The sequence below is a fragment of the Lepidochelys kempii genome, chromosome 1, assembly GCF_965140285.1.
Source record: "Lepidochelys kempii isolate rLepKem1 chromosome 1, rLepKem1.hap1, whole genome shotgun sequence".
NCBI classification, from domain to species: domain Eukaryota; kingdom Metazoa; phylum Chordata; order Testudines; family Cheloniidae; genus Lepidochelys; species Lepidochelys kempii.
In genome coordinates, this window is record NC_136380.1 from 323,925,993 (window position 1) to 323,945,353 (window position 19,361).

At 43.2% G+C, this 19,361-nt stretch overlaps 1 protein-coding gene across 11 annotated transcripts in view; it reads right to left on the reverse strand.

Moving 5' to 3' along the window:
* The window catches only part of KIF21A (kinesin family member 21A), a 173,747-nt gene extending 159,187 nt beyond the window's left edge, over nucleotides 1–14,560 (reverse strand). For all 11 annotated transcript variants that reach the window (XM_073328412.2, XM_073328411.2, XM_073328416.2 and 8 more), the window contains exon 1: nucleotides 14,202–14,560. In XM_073328412.2, the coding sequence (XP_073184513.1) occupies nucleotides 14,202–14,245 (44 nt within the window). In that variant the 5' untranslated portion in view covers nucleotides 14,246–14,560. The remainder of the gene's footprint in view (nucleotides 1–14,201) is intronic.
* Between the last annotated feature and the right edge of the window lie 4,801 nt (nucleotides 14,561–19,361).

Here is a 19,361-nt window from a genome sequence, read left to right on the forward strand (position 1 = left end):
GCTACCAGCTACTTCTTTGACCATTCAACAACCACAACAGCTAAGATCAATAATGTTATCACTTTCAGTCTCTAGGTTTGAAAATGTAGAGCAAAGACTGAAGCCCTGGACTCAGAAGTTTCCTTCTCCTATTGGTCTGAATGAAGCTTAACTTGTCAACTTTTAAAGAACAGTGAAAAGCCCATCTGTTCACTAATGTTAAGTTTTATTTATGGTTACAATTTGAAACTCAGAGCTAATACAGGGAGTTGAACAGAAGACTAGTCAATGTAAGTGACTTCTAACCCAACATGAATCTAAAACCTTTTGGACCAATTTAAAAAAAAGCATACCAGCATAATTGAACACCAACAATTTACCGGTCAATACTAGTTTAGTCCTAACTCAGCTGTAATTTTTAGAGCTCACTGAATACCAATCCACTTCTGCTGAATTCACAGTACAGCTAACAAAGGTCAAAATGGCAATTCAATTGTTCATGAATAATGGGTTGACTGATTAAATCAGACAGAGATGTACCTCTACAGCATGGATTAGACAGGTGGCTTGCCCCGTGACCCACTTTTCCCCCCAAAGGTTTCAGAATAGCAGCCGTGTTAGTCTGTATCCGCAAAAAGAAAAGGAGGACTTGTGGCACCTTAGAGATGAACAAATTTATTTGAGCATAAGCTTTTGTGAGCTATAGCTCATTTCTTCGGATGCATGCAGTGGAAAATACAGTGGGGGGATTTTATATACAGAGAACATGAAACAATGGGTGTTATCATACATACAGTCTGTTTATTTTCTTGAAGAAATTTTCTAAACTTCCAAATGCTTCAGGTATTTTGTTCATTAAAAAACCTCTTCTGAATGTATAAATTCAATGAACTAATATATTTGTTTCATTATTTACTGTCACAAGGACTAAAATTTACTTGAAAAAGAATATTTCAGTGATGCTTAGATGTTGTCAATAAAAACCCAAATCTTGCAACGTGGGGTGCCTGAACAAAGCCTCCTCAGAAGCAAATTGACACAGTGGGCCATCCACATGCACCACATTGCAGGATCATGGCCTAGAACTAATGCTTTCAAATATAATTAAAATAAACACAAGACAATTAAGAGTTTGAAATTTTATGAAAACTGAAGCAATGCACAGCTGAGAACTGTGGCTCATCATGGAAAAAAAACAGTCTGATATTTCCTGTGCACCACAGAGAGGCATAGATTTGGGCACAGCAGCCAAGCTATTGCTCAAACACACATACAAACCAGAAAGCATTATTTATGTCTACTACCATAAGTAATTTTTCAATGGATAGAAATTACCACAGGGCTCCCATTTTCTTAGGAGCCAACAACTAATTATCAGAGGTTTTAGCATAATTGTTTTTTTCTTTTGATACTGTACTATTTATTATTTATACTGTGCCATAGGTGTTTCTGGCACTCTGCAGCCAAGTCTTTTCCCATAGGAGTTTCTAATTTCTTGCTTTGTTGTTGCTGAATTACAGTGTAATGAACCAGGATACGTGGAAAAGGGTTTAGGAGAAGAATAGAATCATAGAATAACAGAGTTGAAAGGGACCTCTGGAGGCCATCTAGTCCAAACCCCTGCCCAGAGCAGGACCAATCCCCAATTAAATCATCCCAGCCAGGGCTTTGTCAAGCCTGACCTTAAAAACTTCCGAGGAAAGGGATTCCACCACCTCCCTAGGTAACGCATTCCAGAGTTTCACCACCCTCCTAGTGAAAAAGTTTTTCCTAATATCCAACCTAAATCTCCCCCACTGCAACTTGAGACCATTACTCCTCGTTCTGTCATCTGCTATCACTAAGAATAGTCTAGATCCATCCTCTTTGGAACCACCTTTCAGGGAGTTAAAAGCAGCTATCAAATCCCCCCTCATTCTTCTCTTCCATAGACTAAACAATCCCAGTTCCCTTAGCCTCTCCTCATAAGTCATGTGTTCCAGACCCCTAATCATTTTTGTTGCCCTTCGCTGGACTCTCTCCAATTTATCCACATCCTTCTTGTACTGTGGGGCCCAAAACTGGACACAGTACTCCAGATGAGGCCTCAACAATGTCGAATAGAGGGGGACGATCACGTCCCTCGATCTGCTCGCTATGCCCCTACTTATACACCCCAAAATGCCACTGGCCTTCTTGGCAACAAGGGCACACTGTTGAAGACAAGGGTTGCAACAGGAGCCCTTAGCTGGGGACATGTAACTACCCTCACCCTTCCCTCACTTTCTTATCCCTTCTTTTAAAAAAAAAATTAAGTTTCTAGCCCTTATGGTTGTAGGAATAACCAAAAATATGTGAACTGAGCATAAATTGATTCAGTGATGCCTGCCTGAATCTGCAGACAGCCTGTAACAAAGTTCTAAAATAGAGGTTCTCCGCTTCAGAGGTTGGGGTCACAACTGCTGGGGGTGTCACAAAGAGGTCTCAAGAGAAGCAATCACGCTGCTCTTACTTGTTGCTAAATGAAAAGGGGGTCCCAGCATGGGGAAGGTTGAGAACTACTGGGTTACAATGAAGGTAATGAGATTTATTCACAATGTCTATATTTTCTTTTTTTAAAGAAATGAAACTAATAAAGTATGTTACTACTCTCTTCCACTTCATCTTCCTCCCCCTCCATTCCTCTCCCTCAAGAACAGAAACATAAGAATTGCCATACCAGAACAGACCAATGGTTCAGAAAGTCAGACAACCCACTGGACAGAATCCAGTGCTTCACAGAAAGGGGCTTGTCCCACTTCCATCACCTCTTAAAGTATACACAAAAAGGTTATGCAATAGGGGAAATGTATTTCTGAGCCTGCTTGTGCTTAGCATATGACCTGAAACCTAAGGACTGGTGGGTTTATTAATTTTATCCCACTAATAACAGTCGCTATTCTTTTTAATATAAATTGATCCATTTTTGAAAACTAATTATATTCCTTTATATAACTCTTTACAGACATGCCTCACCAATCTACTAGAATTCTTTGAGGGGGTCAACAAGCATGGGGACCAAGGGAATCCAGTGGATCATAGTGTACTCAGATTTTCAGAAAGCTTTTGACAAGGTCCCTCACCAAAGGCTCTTAAGCAAAGTAAGTTTTCATGAGATAAGAGGGAAGATCCTCTCATAGATTCGTAACTGATTAAAGGATAGGAAACAAAGGGTAGGAATAAATGGTCAGTTTTCAGAATGGAGAGAGGTAAATAGTGGTGTCCCCCACGGGTCTGTTCTGGGACCAGTCCTATTCAACATATTCATAAATGATATGGAAAAAGGGAAAGTGAGGTGGCAAAATTTGAAGATCATACAAAATTACTGAAGATAGTTAAGACTAAGACCGAGGCAAACTGCGAAGAGCTACAAAAGGATCTCTCAAAACTGGGTGACTGGGCAACAAAATGGCAGATGAAATTTAATGTTGATAAATGCAAAGTAATGCACATTGGAAAACATAATCCCATCGTTTTAGATGTATAGTTGGGGTCTAAATTAGCTGTTACCACTCAAGAAATATCTTGAAGTCATTGTGGATAGTTCTCTGAAAACATCCACTCAATGTGCAGCGGCAGTCAAAAAAGCTAACAGAATGCTAGGAATAATTAAGAAAGGGATAGATAATAGGACAGAAAATATCCTGTTGCGTCTATATAAATCCATGGTATGTCCACATCTTGAATATTGTGTGCAGATGTGGTTGCCCCATCTCAAAAAAGACATATTGGAACTGGAAAAAGTTCAGAAAAGGGCAACAAAAATGATTAGGGGTATGGAATGGCTTCCGTATGAGAAGAGATTAATAAGACTGGGACTTTTCAGCTTGGAAAAGAGACGGCTAAGGGGAGATATGACTGAGGTCTATAAAATCATGACTGGTATAGAGAAAGTAGATAAGGAAGTGTTGTTTACTACTTCTCATAAAACAAGAACTAGGGGTCGCTAAATGAAATTAATAGGCAGCAGGTTTAAGATAAATAAAAGGAAGTATTTCTTCACACAACGCACAGTCAACCTGTGCAACTCCTTGCCAGAGGATGCTGTGAAGGCCAAGACCATTACAGGGTTAAAAAAAACACAAGATAAATTCATGGAGGACAGGTCCATCAATGGGTATTCGTCAGCATGGGCAGGAATGGCGTCCCTAGCCTCAGTTTGCCAGAAGCTAGGAATGAGCGATGGGATGGATCACTTGATGATTACCTGTTCATTCCCTCTGGGGCACCTGGCACTGGCCACTGTCAGAAGACAGAATACTGAGCTAGATGGACCTTTGATCTGACCCAGTAGGCCCATTCTTATGTTATGATTTGAGTTATGCTATTCGTGTAACTCAAATTTCGTAGCTTAGATCGACTTTTCCCTTTACTGTAGACAAGGCCTGAATCTTCACCACCAGCCCTGATTATGCTTCAGCAGAGGCATTACAGAACAAGCTCTGCAGTACAGAGCGATTTGCATAGCACAGTGGCTTTTCCGTGGACTACACCTGTTCCCACCACCCACACAGTAGAACTGCAGCAACTTGGTAGCATTTATGGCCTTCTGAGACTGCATGCATGGGCAGCCTTTGACGGGGAAACATTTCAGATGCTAAATTTTAAGTAGCATTAATAAATTACAGAACTTTAAAAAAAGCAAAATTCTGAAACATATTGTATGCCCTTTTAAAAAATTCCCAGGCTAACACATAAGCCTCCTTTAGGAAACTATGTTAAAAAGCCCTTCCACACCCTTTACCAAACTGCTGCACATGTGAAAAACCCCTCTAGAGTCCTCCATTTACACAGTGTTCCCTTGTTTAATGCCATCACCATAGCAACATGCTTGAAAGCTAAGGCCCCACTTCTGCGTTTAGTCATGCTGGGGCAACTGCAGTGATTTCAGTAGGATTTCATTGGTGTAACGAGAAGTAGATTGGGCCCTATGAATCCCTGACAGCTTTTATAAAACAACACATTTAGAAAAGTTTTAATCAGCCAAGTCTGAAAACAGAACTTTGGATGAATGGCAAAGGAGAAGGGCACAGAAGAAGAATGGCAGAAGTCATACTGTTGTTACTGCTGTTCTGGGTTTATTGGTTTAAGTATTGTTTGCATTTGTTTTTTAGCCGAACTCATCTATTCTCCCATTCAGAGACAGTCTCTTATTTTGCTTAGTCATTCATAATTTCCTTAGTCTGTTATATACTGGTTTTGCCAAGTATTTAGAAAGGTGCTGTACTACCAAAGAAAGAATTCACTGCTGCAAGAGCCCTGCCAGCACAGACAGACTAAACCTTTTCAGCAGTTGATGAAAGTGCACCCAAAGCAGCTCACCTTTTCCTGTCATGCCTGTTTACTATTGGGGCAGCCTGATATAAAAGCCAGAACACCAGTGAACATCTCTGAATGTATAGCAACAGCTATACATAAATGCGACAGGGTGTCCACCCCACACAAGGCCTGAAGGGAAATTAGGTCATTGAACCTTAGGCTGCCACTGGAGGAAACCAAGGGAGTGCTAGGGCCTAACTGCAAATGAAGTCCAGCTGGGTGGCAGAGGGGTGAGTGGGGGGCAAGAGGAGCAGGATCTATAAAGAGAGAAAGATGTCAGGCTGGGGGAGGAAACCTGCACTCCCTGATACATGGAGGAAGGTGTAAGGGGAGAGTAGGAAACAATCCAGAGAAGGGGTAATGAGGGCTGGAAGAGTAAAGCCCAGAACTGCTGGGCTGAGGTTCCCTGGACTGGATCCTGGTGTAGCAAGCGGGCTGAGGTTCCCCTAGCAGCCACTAGGGGAGCAGCACAGACCAGGCAGCAGGGAATGGACTATCTAGGACAGTTTGCCTCAAAGTACTTCCAATACCCTAGAAGAGGGGAGAACTTCCATATGACTTAGCTGGAGGGCTAAGGTATGAAGAGGACAGGGCTGCTGCTTCTAGTGCATGAGAGGCCACCGAGTACTGATGGATAGAGTAACTGCAGGAAGGGGTATCAGACTAGGTGGCAGAGCTAATTCCCCGGAGGAGCCACAAGGAGGCACTGCTGACCGGTGAGTAGCGACATCCCAGTCACGATAAAATATCCTAAAAGCAAAGAGGGTGAGGTATGGGGGAAAGGAATGCAAATACACTTGCTTCACAAATTCTTAACAGAAGTTACTGTTTAGCTATTCAACAATTTACAGGTGGTAAGCAAAAATTCAGAAACGAAGTCTGAAGTGGACAGTATACTAGTAAAGTAGTATTTGGAGCAATAAATAAAAATGCTAATATTCCTCAGAAAATAAAAATATAGAGAACAGTATTAAGGAAGGGTGAGATATTCAAAGGCACTTAGGTCACACAACTCCACTAACTCCCTTAGGAACTTTAAAATCTCACCCTAAAAATACACTTCAAGAGAAACGAAGGAACAGACACTGCTGAGTGTGTGCATCACATGCAAATAAAAAATATGATCCAACTTTAGCTGCGGAAGTCATAAAAGGAGAAAAGTCAAACTATTATTTCCTGTCCCTCAGTCCGAGAGCGAGTTCATGTTAATTTCACAGCAAAGCATGACGATAGATTTCCGCATGCCCCAAGCAATGTAACTAATGGATGATCAATTTTCATGGGGTAAAACATGACTGTTAAATTTGGTGCAGATGGTGGTGTGCATTTTTTGTGCTAAAATGCAAATATGTTGGTGGGTGTATTATAATGTTTGGGGAGGTTTTTTACACTTAAGTATTTTCATGATAGCATAAGCTCTTGGATGCAAAAAATCAATATTAAATACTCCCTCTTGAAAGCAAGGAGAGACAGCAGAGCTTACAGAAAAGAAAAAGAATGAATAATGTTATGAGTCAATATTTTCTTATTGTGTGGTTCTTCTTTTTTACACACACACACACCCACCCACACCCACCCACCCCTCCCTCCCCTAAGTAGTACTTGCTGATACTTGACATTGGTGGATATATTTCTGCCTTTAGATGTACATACTACAGGCATATTTATTGAGACTACTGAATTTCATTCCTGCCAACCAGTGGGTGCAATTTTTGCTAAGAAATCGTGGGTTGTAGCCACATATGAATGTCACTAATTAATAAAGATTATCAGATAAAAAGAAAGTCAGTACTGTTCATTTCTATTGTTTATCTCCTTGCAGGACAGTTTACACAGTACATGTATGCTTGGTGCTTGTAGGGTGCCTGTGTGGTCTCCCTCCAAACCAGAGAGTGAGGAGTCACCCTCAGCACCTGAGTGGGCAGAGCCAGGCCAAGCTTACTCCACCCCCAGGAAGGGGAGGGGTGGAACAGGAAGTACAAAAGGCGAGGCCCTTAGCCCAGTGAGGGAGATGGACACAGGCTACTCCCTGTGGACCCTGCTGCCAAACCAGGGGATGCCCTGGACCAGGGGAAACCTGACCCAGAGGAGGGACTCAGGTAACCAGAACTGCCGGCTGCAAAGTACCCCGAGGAACTGGTGGAGCCAGGCAGCGACCCAAGCCTGATGCTGAGCTGGAGCTACCGGGGATACCAGCAGCTGAATACCCCAATGAGTTGGAGGAACCAAAGGGAACCACTTGAGAGACCAGGTAGGAAGTAGCCCAGGGGTGGAATTGGACAGTGTGGTGAGTTGGTGTCCGGTCAGCATGTTGCAGATGGATCCCCACTGACCCAGTGGCGGGACCCTCTACTCTTGCCACTGTCAGGGCCCTGGGCTGGAACGCAGTGGAGTCGGGTGGGCCTGCCTTCCCCTGCCACCCTACCTCAGGTGGCAGAACCCTGATAAAGTGCTAAGGACTCTGGCCGGCGCTCCCCTGCCTGAGGGGCATGCCACGGACTCTTGCCGGTGCTCTGTTGTCATGCCAACTGTGATGTCCCGCCTCCCTCCACTAATTCCCCATTGACAGAGAGGTATGACCAGGGTCTTTCGGCAAGGCAGTAGCTCCCTGGCACCCCCCAGCAGCTCGGCAGACCAACAGACCATGCTACAGCGCTGTATAGGCAGAGTATGAAGTCAAGGTCCCTGAAGAGATTATGTAAATTTACAATGTACAGCTGAAAGGCTACCATCTTGCAACCCCTTATATACATGCTTCTCTTTACTACATGAATGGGCTGACTGATATCAAGTGTAGGACAAGACAGGAGTAGAACAGCTGCAAGCAAGAGTGCTTCAAATCACATCTTGCCACAAATATAGCTGCATTTCTTTTTCTTCTGTTATCTTTCTCCTCTTCAGCCAATTTATTTGATATTTGTTGGGGAGAGGCAAGAATTAGGGCTTACAGGTCTTTTGAATGCCACAGAAAAATCCAGCAGCCAAGTAAACTTCCATCAGCTCTGCAGTCCCCCTCCTCTCCAACAGCTTCAGTCCTCTCCCCCACCTACTTCTCCAATGACCAAGGTCCTACTGATATCATCAAAAACCAAAAATGATGATACCCACCAAGAGTTCCCATCCCTCACTCAATTGGCTCTCTTGTTTCAAGTCACCAGGGTTACTAATCACCACCTCCTGGTCAAGTTGAAGTCCTTTTGTCTCTGCAAATCTTCCTCAATTTAATGCCAGTTTCAAAGTAGTACACTCTTCTGCTCAAGCTTGTTCTACGCCTTCTTGTTTCTCTTCAAACCTTTTCAACCACTTATGCCACATTTCCTTGGGAGGGTCTTCATCCTTCCCCATCCCCACAGCTGTTCCCAGCCCTCTCCTCTTCATGTTTACACTCTTCCTCCAAGAGGCTTCATCATACTCATGGTTTCAACTATCCTCTCTACAGCAATAGCTCCCAAACCTATCCATCAATTCCCAACCTCCTATTTCTGCCCAGTACGCCTTTGATGCCTCCTCTTAGATTTCCTACCATGATTAGAAATTCAGTATACATCATACAAATCCCTTCTTTTCCCCATCACTGGTCTCACCTCCTCTGTTCTCCCTGCAACCTCATGATATCTTTCCTCTTCTCCCTACCCCATCTCTAAACTCTCACCAAATCCTGTCCTCCCTTTTCATTCCTACCACAAAAGTTCTTGTCCGTGCCTTAGTAATCTCTCGCTTGATATACTGCAGCTTCCCCTTCTCTGCACCTCCCCCCCCGCCCCAGTCTAACTAGGTCACTCCCCTCTATTAGTTTCTTTTTATCTTCCATGTCAAGGATGAGTGGGGCCAGACAGCGTGCTGCTTGCTACTCTCTGTGGAAGTGACTTGCTTTTCCCCTTGCTGATAGTGATGGAAATAGGCTCCTGGGCCACAAAGGGTATATCTACACAGCAAAGAGAAACCCACCGCTGGCCTGTGCCAGCCAACTCAGGCGTGGGCTGTGGGGTTGTTTCCTTGTTGTGCAGACTTCCAGCTCAGGCTGGAGCCTGAGCTCTGGGACCCCCTCACCCCGCAGGGTTGTAGAGTCTCGGGTTATTCTTTGCTGTCTAGACATACCCAAAGGGAATTAACTCCCTCTTCTCCATGAAAAACAATTCTCTGCATTTCCTGCTCTGAGCACAGTTGCCAGAAGAGAGGCTGAGAGCAGCTCCACCGAGAATGGGGGGCAGGGAGGGGAATTACTCCCAGTAAACCCCACAGATACTAGACACAGTTAGATGGGTGGGTGAAAGAGGAAAAAAGAGGGGGTGGGTGTGATGGACTGGGGTGGTATCTAGCAGGGAGAAGAGAATTTGGATGTGAACTGAAGGGAAAAGAAAAAGGATACTGGGTAAAAACAACAGCAGGAGGAAAAGAAAATGGTAGGGAGTAGCATTAAAAGCATTTGGCATATCCCCTGCACAGAAATATTGGGATGAAATGCTTCCCTCCGAAAGAAAGAAAGGGGGGGGGGAGAACCCTATGGAAAAGTGGGAAAAGCACTTTGTTGTAAAATGAAGGTTAGAGAGAGATTTTAAAAAAATTAATGACCAATATTCTTATAAAGGATGTTAGAGACACATGACTTTATCTTGGTAACAGTGTTAATCAATAGTACACCAATGAACCAGTTCAAAATATGCATATTATCTAAATAATCTGTTTGTTCACTCCTAGTCAGCTAGGCTTCAGCAGCATTCCTGAAACTGAATGAAACTAGGTACCCAGTTAGTAACTGCCATACACTATGTCACTTTGATTAGATAACAATGGCACTTGGGGCCAAACAGAAAAAGTTAAGTTAAGATTTGTCTTAAATGCTTGTTTTCAGTAATTTGGTTATATATAACCACAGTGCCTCTTTTTTTCTTTGAGAAATCCATATTGGGCAAATCTTTCTTCCATCATGAAAACATTATGAATTTCATAGCTTACTCTGCATAGAAAACAAAGCAGATTAATTTTCACACATGAGAAGGGCATTCAAAAAATGCACTATAGCAGTTCCACTGTCACAAAAAGGTAGTTTTTACATTTAAAAATAGTCATATGATTAGATTATAATGGGGACTTTCTGATTTTTAACGGAAAACAAGCATGTCTGACAATTGTACACAGTCATGGTCACACAGACTAAAAGCAAAGCTCTTTGTGAAAGTTGCACATAATCATCAAAATTGTAAATCAGCCTCTTTCAGTGGAGGCTGACAATAGTGAAAGAATTTTTCTGGATTGCAGAGTTTAACATTAGTTATTAGATTATCTGCCAAAATACTTGCAGGTCTCATGCTTCACTAAAACTGGAATATCTGGTACATCATTCACTACCCAATAATTATGCAAAAAACTCTGAAGCAATTAGTGTGCAAGAGAATAGCTTAAGGGTGGTGATAATTGGAAAGAAAAGATCATTTTCCATCACACTACAGCATGTTATACTTCACTTTATTTCATTAGTAGGTCTGGAAAAACGGTTTACTAAACATTTTACTTTACATTACATCCAAAAAGTATAGAGCACGGGTTCTCAAACTTGGGGTTGGGACCCCTCAGGGGGTTGTGAGGTTATTACATGGGGGGGGGGGGATTGCGAGCTCTCAGCCTCCACCTCAAACTCCACTTTTCGTCCAGCACTTATAATGGTGTTTAATAGATAAAAATGTGTTTTTTAATTTATAAAGGGGGTCACACTCAGAGGCTTGCTACGTGAACGGGGTCACCAGTACAAAAGTTTGGGAATACCGATGTTTACTCTGTACCAGTCATGTTCTTTTCTGCACCAGCTTCAATGCAAATATGCCCTTTAAAGACCTTACCTTTGCTATCATCCCATTTAGGAATATATATGGTACCATGACAAAGCAAGCAGTCACGGAAACATTCATAAAACTAATTAAGGCCCTAATTCTCCAATTTGCTGCACCAATGCAGATCCTCAAAGTCAACTGAAACCCATTGAAGTCACACTGTCCCTGCAAAATTGAGCAAGTACTGTCATTAGCTGAAATACTCTTCTTTCAAAACACTGAAATGAGAACTTAAAATGAAGCTCTGTACATTGTTACTGGTATTGTGTCCATTCAAAAAACCTGGATCAGAATGGCTTCTCTTAGAAATCTTAAGAGCAGAGAGATAAATCTGGTGCATGAAGAGTTAACCCTCCAAGGGATGTAGGTAGAAAGGAAGATGGGTGTAATCCCTCATTATCAAACTGCACTGAGATTTGGAGGATTAAGATGGTTGCTGATTATATTTTGAGAATATACTTCGTAGTATTTAAAATTGATCCCAGAGCCACAAAAGAAGCCTTTAATTCAGTTGCCTATTTTTAATTCACTTTTACTAGCCTGCTCACCATATATTTTTCTATCCTATTTGTCAAATGTCTGCAAATACAAATCCATTGGTACCAGAATGCTTTGTTTAGCTCTTAGCTACAAAAACTACACATAAAAAATCTGCTATCCTGCACCAGAAAAATACCTTCTCAAAACAACATATGAAATATTTTTGTTTAAAGGTGAAGCAGTTGTTTCAACACATCCTGTTTTTTAAGATTACACCTCTGAATTACTTTTGTTTATAGAAACATCCTGCTTACAGAATAGAATATCTCTTTTCAGTCTTTTCCAAGCAAAGCATTTCAACAAATGACAATTTGCTCAAGTTAACAGGAAGAATTTCTCCTAACAGAAAACACTACTGTAATTGAGATATTGATTTTAAAACTGATGCAGCAGTTCTCCAACTGTGGGTCGGGACCCCAAGTGGGTCATGACCCCATTTTAATGGGGTTGCCAGGGCTGGCATTAGACTTCCTGGGGTCCGGGGCTGAAGGCTTCATCCCTAGGCAGCAGGACTCAGGCTTCAGCTTCAGCCCTGGGTGGCGGGGCTCAGGTTATAGCCACTCGCCCCCCACCCCCATGGTTAAAGCCCTTGAGCCTTGGCTTTGGGCCCCTCCGCCAAATCCCCCTTCCTGGGCTCGTATAGTAATTTAGGTTGTCAGAAGGGGATCACAGTGCGATAAAGTCTGAGAAACACTGGTACAGCATCCATCATATTTCATTGTTTGTGGGCTTGCCTCTGCATTTAATAAAAGTGTCATCCAATGGCCCCCACCTATATATCTACAATCAGCACCCAGTAACAGTGCTGCTTCTACATCTCTTGGGATACTTTGGATCCATCCTTTGCATCCTACAATTTGGCCCTTGTCCAAACTAATGAACATTAGGGATCTGAATATCCAGTGACAGAAATGGAGCTTTTAAAGTCCTATACATTATGCTCCAGCTCCAACATAATACACAATGAAGAATTCATTTCATCATTCAGTATAATTATTTCATATAACTCAAACCCAACTGACAGCTTGCATAGTCCAAAACTAAAAGAGCACCTGTACAAGGACTACATAAAGATTTTGAATCATAGAATATCAGGGTTGGAAGGGACCTTAGGAGGTCATCTAGTCCAACCCCCTGCTCAAAGCAGGACCAATCCCCAATTTTTGCCCCAGATCCCTAAATGGCCCCCTCAAGGATTGAACTCACAACCCTGGGTTTAGCAGGCAATGCTCAAACCACTGAGCTATCCCTCCCCCCAAAAAGCTTGAAGGAAAGAAGTAACCGATACCTTAAGACAATTTAAGAAACAATTATTGAACTACTATAGAATCTTTTGAAGCAACAAAATAATCTTAGAACAGCCCTAAAATCCAGTTTCACTGACAGATTTTTATCTCTGATAAAAGAATTGAGTCATTTGAATCAGCTGACATTTTAAAATCATTTATGTCCCAGTCCTGTAAACACTTCTGTAGGTACTTAACTTCATGCACTGAATAGTCTCATTAAAGTCAATGGGACTTTCACAGTACATGAACTTCAAGACTTGCACAGGTCTTCCCAGGATTGAGGCCTTTGCCATCCTAAAATACTAGAATTTTAGAGTCTAATCCTGAAAGCATTACTGATGCAAATAGCACCACTGAAGTCGCAGAGGTTATGTTAGTAGAAAGCACTCATGAGTAAGGGTTTGCAGGATTAGATTGTTTGTATGCAGATGTTTAAATCTTACTGAATTAGTCAGTGGTTTCAAATTTTGTGAGAGGAACACGATTTTTTCTTAATTTTCAACCATTCCTGGGAAACACTCAATTAGAGAGATTAACATCAAAGAAGCTGATACACTTGTTCTATTGTAAATACTTCATTAATATTTCATGCAGGAAAATGATGTTGCAATTTTCCATGAGTAGAATACTCTTGTTTTTTACTCCCGGATACCGTGACCGTAGTGTGTCCAGTCCAGAATATTCATGACCATGCAGTCACCGGAACGTCATTCAAGATATTGCATACAGTATGGAAAATACCCCCTGGTTCTTCTATTGTATAGAAACCCTGCTCAGAGTCACGATGTTTGAAATCTACGCTCAACATGTATTCACTCCCTTCACAGATGTCTCAGGCAGGAGCTTTCAGCAGGACCCCCATTCACTCCAACGCACCAAGCCGGCTTCACACGCCGCTGCGGGGTGGTCAGTGAGTGGGGTGGGGCGGAGAGAAGAGTGCCCCCGTGGGGGGCTCCCCAGAGCCGGCCCCAGCTTTGACAGGCGGCGGCCTGCCCCAGGCCTCGCGGGGCGCTGGGTTCACGCCGCCCCGGACACCAGCAGCCACCTGCCCGCACCGCTCCAGGCCGGAAGGTCCCAAGTCCACCTGTGACCCTCCCCCGTCAGGCGCGGCGAGCCCCCCCCCCCACCACACACACACACACACACACACACACAACCACCGCGCTGCCCGGGGGTCCTGCCCGCCCCCGGGCCCCCGGCCGCGGCGCAGCGACCCCGGCGCCCTCACCTGACAGCGACCCGCACCGAGCTCTCGTCCTGCCCCGCCGACATGGCGTGGAGCGCGGGGGGGCGGCGGCGGCAAACAGAGGCTCGTTCCGCCCGCCTCTCCGAGCCGGGGCGCGGGGCTGCCGCGCTCACCTCCGCGCTCCAGCCATTTTAGGTGCCTGGCTGAGTAGGTAGCACCGCGGCCGCGCCGGGAGGGTCCCGCGCCCCCCGGGCAGAGAGGCGCCCGAGCCCAGCGAGCGCGCTCTGGCTGCGGAGAAGCGAGCGGCTCCCTCTGCAGCCCAGCCTGGCTCCCGCCCCCACCGCACTGACAGCAGCGGCGCCGGCAGCTCCTCTCCCGGCCGCCTCAGGTTCTCTCCAGCCGCAATGCGTAACCAGGCCACTCCTCCCTCCCCCCCGCCTGCGCTGCCAGGGCGGAGAGCGGCTCCGCGCCGGGCGCTGCCTGCCGCCGCTGGCGAAGCACGCCCTGCCCCCCCCCCTCCCCTCCCCTCCCCTCCCCTCCCCGAGCTTGTCCAGGCTTTCCAGCCGGGGTGGACGAGCTTCAGCCCCTGCTGAGCCTGTTCTCCCCCCCCCCCCAAAGAAAAGCCACTTCCACTTATTTCTTCCCCTCCCTAGGGCAGAACGAGCTGGGTTTTTACTCCAGAGCACTGCGTGTTCTGCATTGCCCCTATGTCATCATCTGCAGCGTGCCAGAGCCCTGCCGCGCTCCCCGGCTTTGTTTTGTCTGGCAAATTGGTTCAGAAGTTGCCCACCACTCTTCTCCCAGCTTTAACAAACTGCCTGGTTTTGACATTTGGAAACGTATGGGGGAGGACGCTAATTTCTGATGCCAACAGCAGCCCCGCTAGGAAAGAGGCAGGGTTTTGCTTGAAACAAGTCACATTCTTGAGTAGGATTTTCCATCAGAATAGGCCCATTTTTGAATTTGTAATGATAGGCAAGGTTTTTAGTCTATGAAAAATGTGCATACTCAAGCCTCAATCTTACAATCAGATCAGTGCAGGAAAACTCCTTTCCCACAGAGCTGATTGCAGGAGTGGGGCTCTAGCTACATCTGACTCTTTACAGGAACAAATCCCCTACTCTGAAGAAATCTCAGTCTACTAAAGCAGTACTGAATTATTTCTTTGGGGCTTAAACCTCCTCACTTTTCCTTTGCTATTTTTTCCTTAGGAATATTGTTTGACTGCAAGTTGCTACATAAAATATTGTATTATCTTTCCTTTAACTTTATAAAATGTTCTATACTAAGATCGCCCAGCATTTTACAAATATTAATGACAGGCCCCTTAATATTCCTGTGAAGTATGTATTATGTACCCAAAGATGGAGAAACTGACTAAGGCGCAGAGAAGATAAACCTAAAGTCACCCAGAGAATATGCGGCAGAGACAGAAGTAGAACCTGAATCTCCCCAGGGCTGTCTGTGCTTTAGCCACAGACCATTCCCTAGATCTGATGTCCCTGGGCAGGTGTCTCACTTCTAACCCCTCTTTTAATATATGTTTAAGAAAGTGAATATTTAGACTGAATAGCAGCAAAAGGTTCTTGAAAGTGGATTGCATTAGGCTGTGGAACAGTCTCTTGAGGGAGTTGTGGAAGATTCATAATTTAGGGGTTTTTAAATTATTGTAGATTAGCTAATAGAGAAGGAAAGAACAATTAACAGGAGGAGAGTCTATTGCTGGAGATTCTCTAGGTTTTAGTCAGGAAAAAGTATGGGCCAGGTCAGATGAGAAATATTCACATAGACACAGCAGAAAAGGGCAGACAGTGACAAGTTTTTAAAGTGATTGTACACAAATGCTAGAAGTCTAAATAATAAGATGGGTGAACTAGAGTGCCTCCTGTTAAAGGAGGATATTGATATAATAGGCATCACAGAAACCTGGTGGATTGAGGACAAATCAATGGGACACAATCATTCCAGGGTACAAAATATATCCGAAGGACAGAACAGGTTGTGCAGGGGTGGGGGGGCACAAGTGGCACTATGTGAAAGAAAATGTAGAATCAAATGAAATACAAATCTTAAATGAATCCACATGTTCCATAGAATCTCTATGGATAGTAATTCCATGCTCTAATAAGAATATAACAGTAGAGATCTATTATCAACCACCTGACCAGGACAGTGATAGTGACAATGAAATGCTAAGGGAGATTAGAGAGGCTATCAAAATAAATAACTCAGTAATAGTGGGGGATTTCAATTATCCCCATATTGACTGGGTACATGTCACCTCAGAAATAAATGCAGAGACAAAATTTCTTGACACTTTACATAAGTGCTTCTTAGAGCAGCTGGTACAGGAACCCACAAGGGGAGAGGCAACTCTCGATCTAGTCCTGAGTGGAGCGCAGGATCTGGTCCAAGAGGTAACTATAACAGGACCACTTGGAAATAGTGACCATAATATAACAACATTTAACATTCCTGTGGTGGGAACACCACCTCAACAGCCCAACACTGTGGCATTTAAATTTCAGAAAGGGGAACTATGCAAAAATGAGGAGGTTAATTAAACAGAAATTAAAAGGTACAGTGACTAGAGTGAAATCCCTGAAAGTTGCATGGACACTATTCAAAGACACCATAATAGAGGCTCAACTTAAATGTATACCCCAAATTGAAAAAAAATAGTAAAAACTAAAAGAGCCACCGTGGCTTAACAACCATGTAAAAGAAGCAGTGAGAGATAAAAAGGCATCTTTTAAAAAGTGGAAGTCAAATCCTAGTGAGGTAAATAGAAAGGAGCATAAACACTGCCAAATTAAGTGTAAAAATGTAATAAGAAAAGCCAAAAAGGAGTTTGAAGAAGAGCTAACCAAAAACTAAAAAGGTAACAATGTTTTTTAAGTACATCAGAAGCAGGAAGCCTGCTAAACCACCAGTGGGGCCCCTGGACGATCGAGATACAAAAAGGAGCACTTAAAAAGACAAAGTCATCGCGGAGAAACTAAATGAATTCTTTGCTTCAGTCTTCACAGCTGAGGATGTTAGGGAGATTCCCAAACCTGAGCCGTCCTTTGTAGGTGACAAATCTGAGGAATTGTCAGATTGAAGTGTCACTAGAGGTGGTTTTGGAATTAATTGAGAAACTTAACAGTAACAAGTCACTGGGACCAGATGGCATTCACCCAAGAGTTCTGAAAGGACTCGGATGTGAAACTGCAGAACTATTAAACTATGGTTTGTAATTTGTCCTTTAAATCAGCTACTGTACCCAATGACTGGAAGATAGCTAATGTAACGCCAATATTTAAAAAGGGCTCTAGAGCTGATCCCGGCAATTACAGACTGGTAAGTCTAACGTCAGTACCGAGCAAATTAGTTGAAACAATAGTAAAGAATAAAATTGTCAGACACATAGAAGAACATAAATTGTTGCACAAAAGTCAACATCGTTTCTGTAAAGGGAGATCGTGTCTTACGAATCTATTACAGTTCTTTGAGGGGGTCAACAAACATGTGGATCCAGTGGACATAGTGTACTTAGAATTCCAGAAAGCCTTTGACAAGGTCCCTCACCAAAGACTCTTACATAAATTAAGTTGTCATGGGATAAGAGGGAGGATCCTTTCATGGATTGAGAACTGGTTAAAAGACAGGGAACAAAGGGTAGGAATAAATGGTAAATTTTCAGAATGGAGAGGAGTAACTAGTGATGTTCCCCAAGGGTCAGTCCTAGGACCAATCCTATTCAACTTATTCATAAATGATCTAGAGAAAGGGGTAAACAGTGAGGTGGCAAAGTTTGCAGATAATACTAAACTGCTCAAGATAGTTAAGACCAAAGCAGACTGTGAAGAACTTCAAAAAGATCTCACAAAACTCAGTGATTGGGCAACAAAATGGCAAATGAAATTTCATGTGGATAAATGTAAAGTAATGCACCCTGGAAAAAATAACCCCAATTGTACATAAAATATGATGGACTAATTTAGCTACAACTAATCAGGAGAAAGATCTTGGGGTCATCGTGGCTAGTTCTCTGAAGATGTCCACGCAGTGTGCAGTGGCAGTCAAAAAAGCAAACAGGATGTTAAGATTAATTAAAGGGATAGAGAATAAGATGGAGAATATCTTATTGCCCTTATATAAATCCAAGGTATGCCCACATCTTGAATACTGCGTACAGATGTGGTCCCCTCATCTCAAAAAAGATATACTGGCATTAGAAAAGGTTCAGAAAAGGGCAAATAAAATGATTAGGGGTTTGGAACAGGTCCAATATGAGGAGAGATTAAAGAGGCCAGGAATTTTCAGCTTGGAAAAAAGGAGACAAGGGGGGGGGGGGATATGATAGAGGTATATAAAATCATGAGTGGTGTGAAGAAAGTGGATAAGGAAAAGTTATTTACTTGTTCCATAATATAAGAACTAGGGGCCACCAAATGAAATTAATGGGCAGCAGGTTTAAAACAAAAACAAATAAAAGGAAGGTTTCAGAGTAACAGCCGTGTTAGTCTGTATTTGCAAAAAGAAAAGGAGTACTTGTGGCACCTTAGAGACTAACCAATTTATTTGAGCTCACTTCAGCTGTAGCTCACGAAAGCTCATGCTCAAATAAATTGGTTAGTCTCTAAGGTGCCACAAGTACTCCTTTTCTTTTTGCGAATAAAAGGAAGTTCTTCACACAGTCAACCTCCTTGTTCCTGAGGAGGTTGTGAAGGCTAGGACTATAACAGGGTTTAAAAGAGAACTGGATAAATTCATGGAGGTTAAGTCTATTAATGGGTATTAGTCAGGATGGGTAAGGAATGGTGTCCCTAATCTCTGTTTGTCAGAGTGTGGAGATGGATGGCAAGAGACAGATCACTAGATTACCTGTTCTGTTCACTCCCTCTGGGGCACCTGGCATTGGTCACTGTCGGTACACAGGATACTGGGCTGGTTGGACCTTTGGTCTGACCCAGTATGGCCATTCTTATGTTATCTCTTTAAAATATAATTGTAACCCATCCACATTGGGTGGCAACATCTGGTACAACCATGTTAGCAGAGAATAATTTCTATGTCAGTTTTCATATTTGAGAACACAGCTTCTCTCAGACTAGTATGAATAAGGGAGAAGGTCCATGTGTTTTTCTTGAGTCACAGGCTATGTTTTAGTGAAATGGATGTTTTCTTATAAGAATCAACTAAGTTTATCCATCTAGC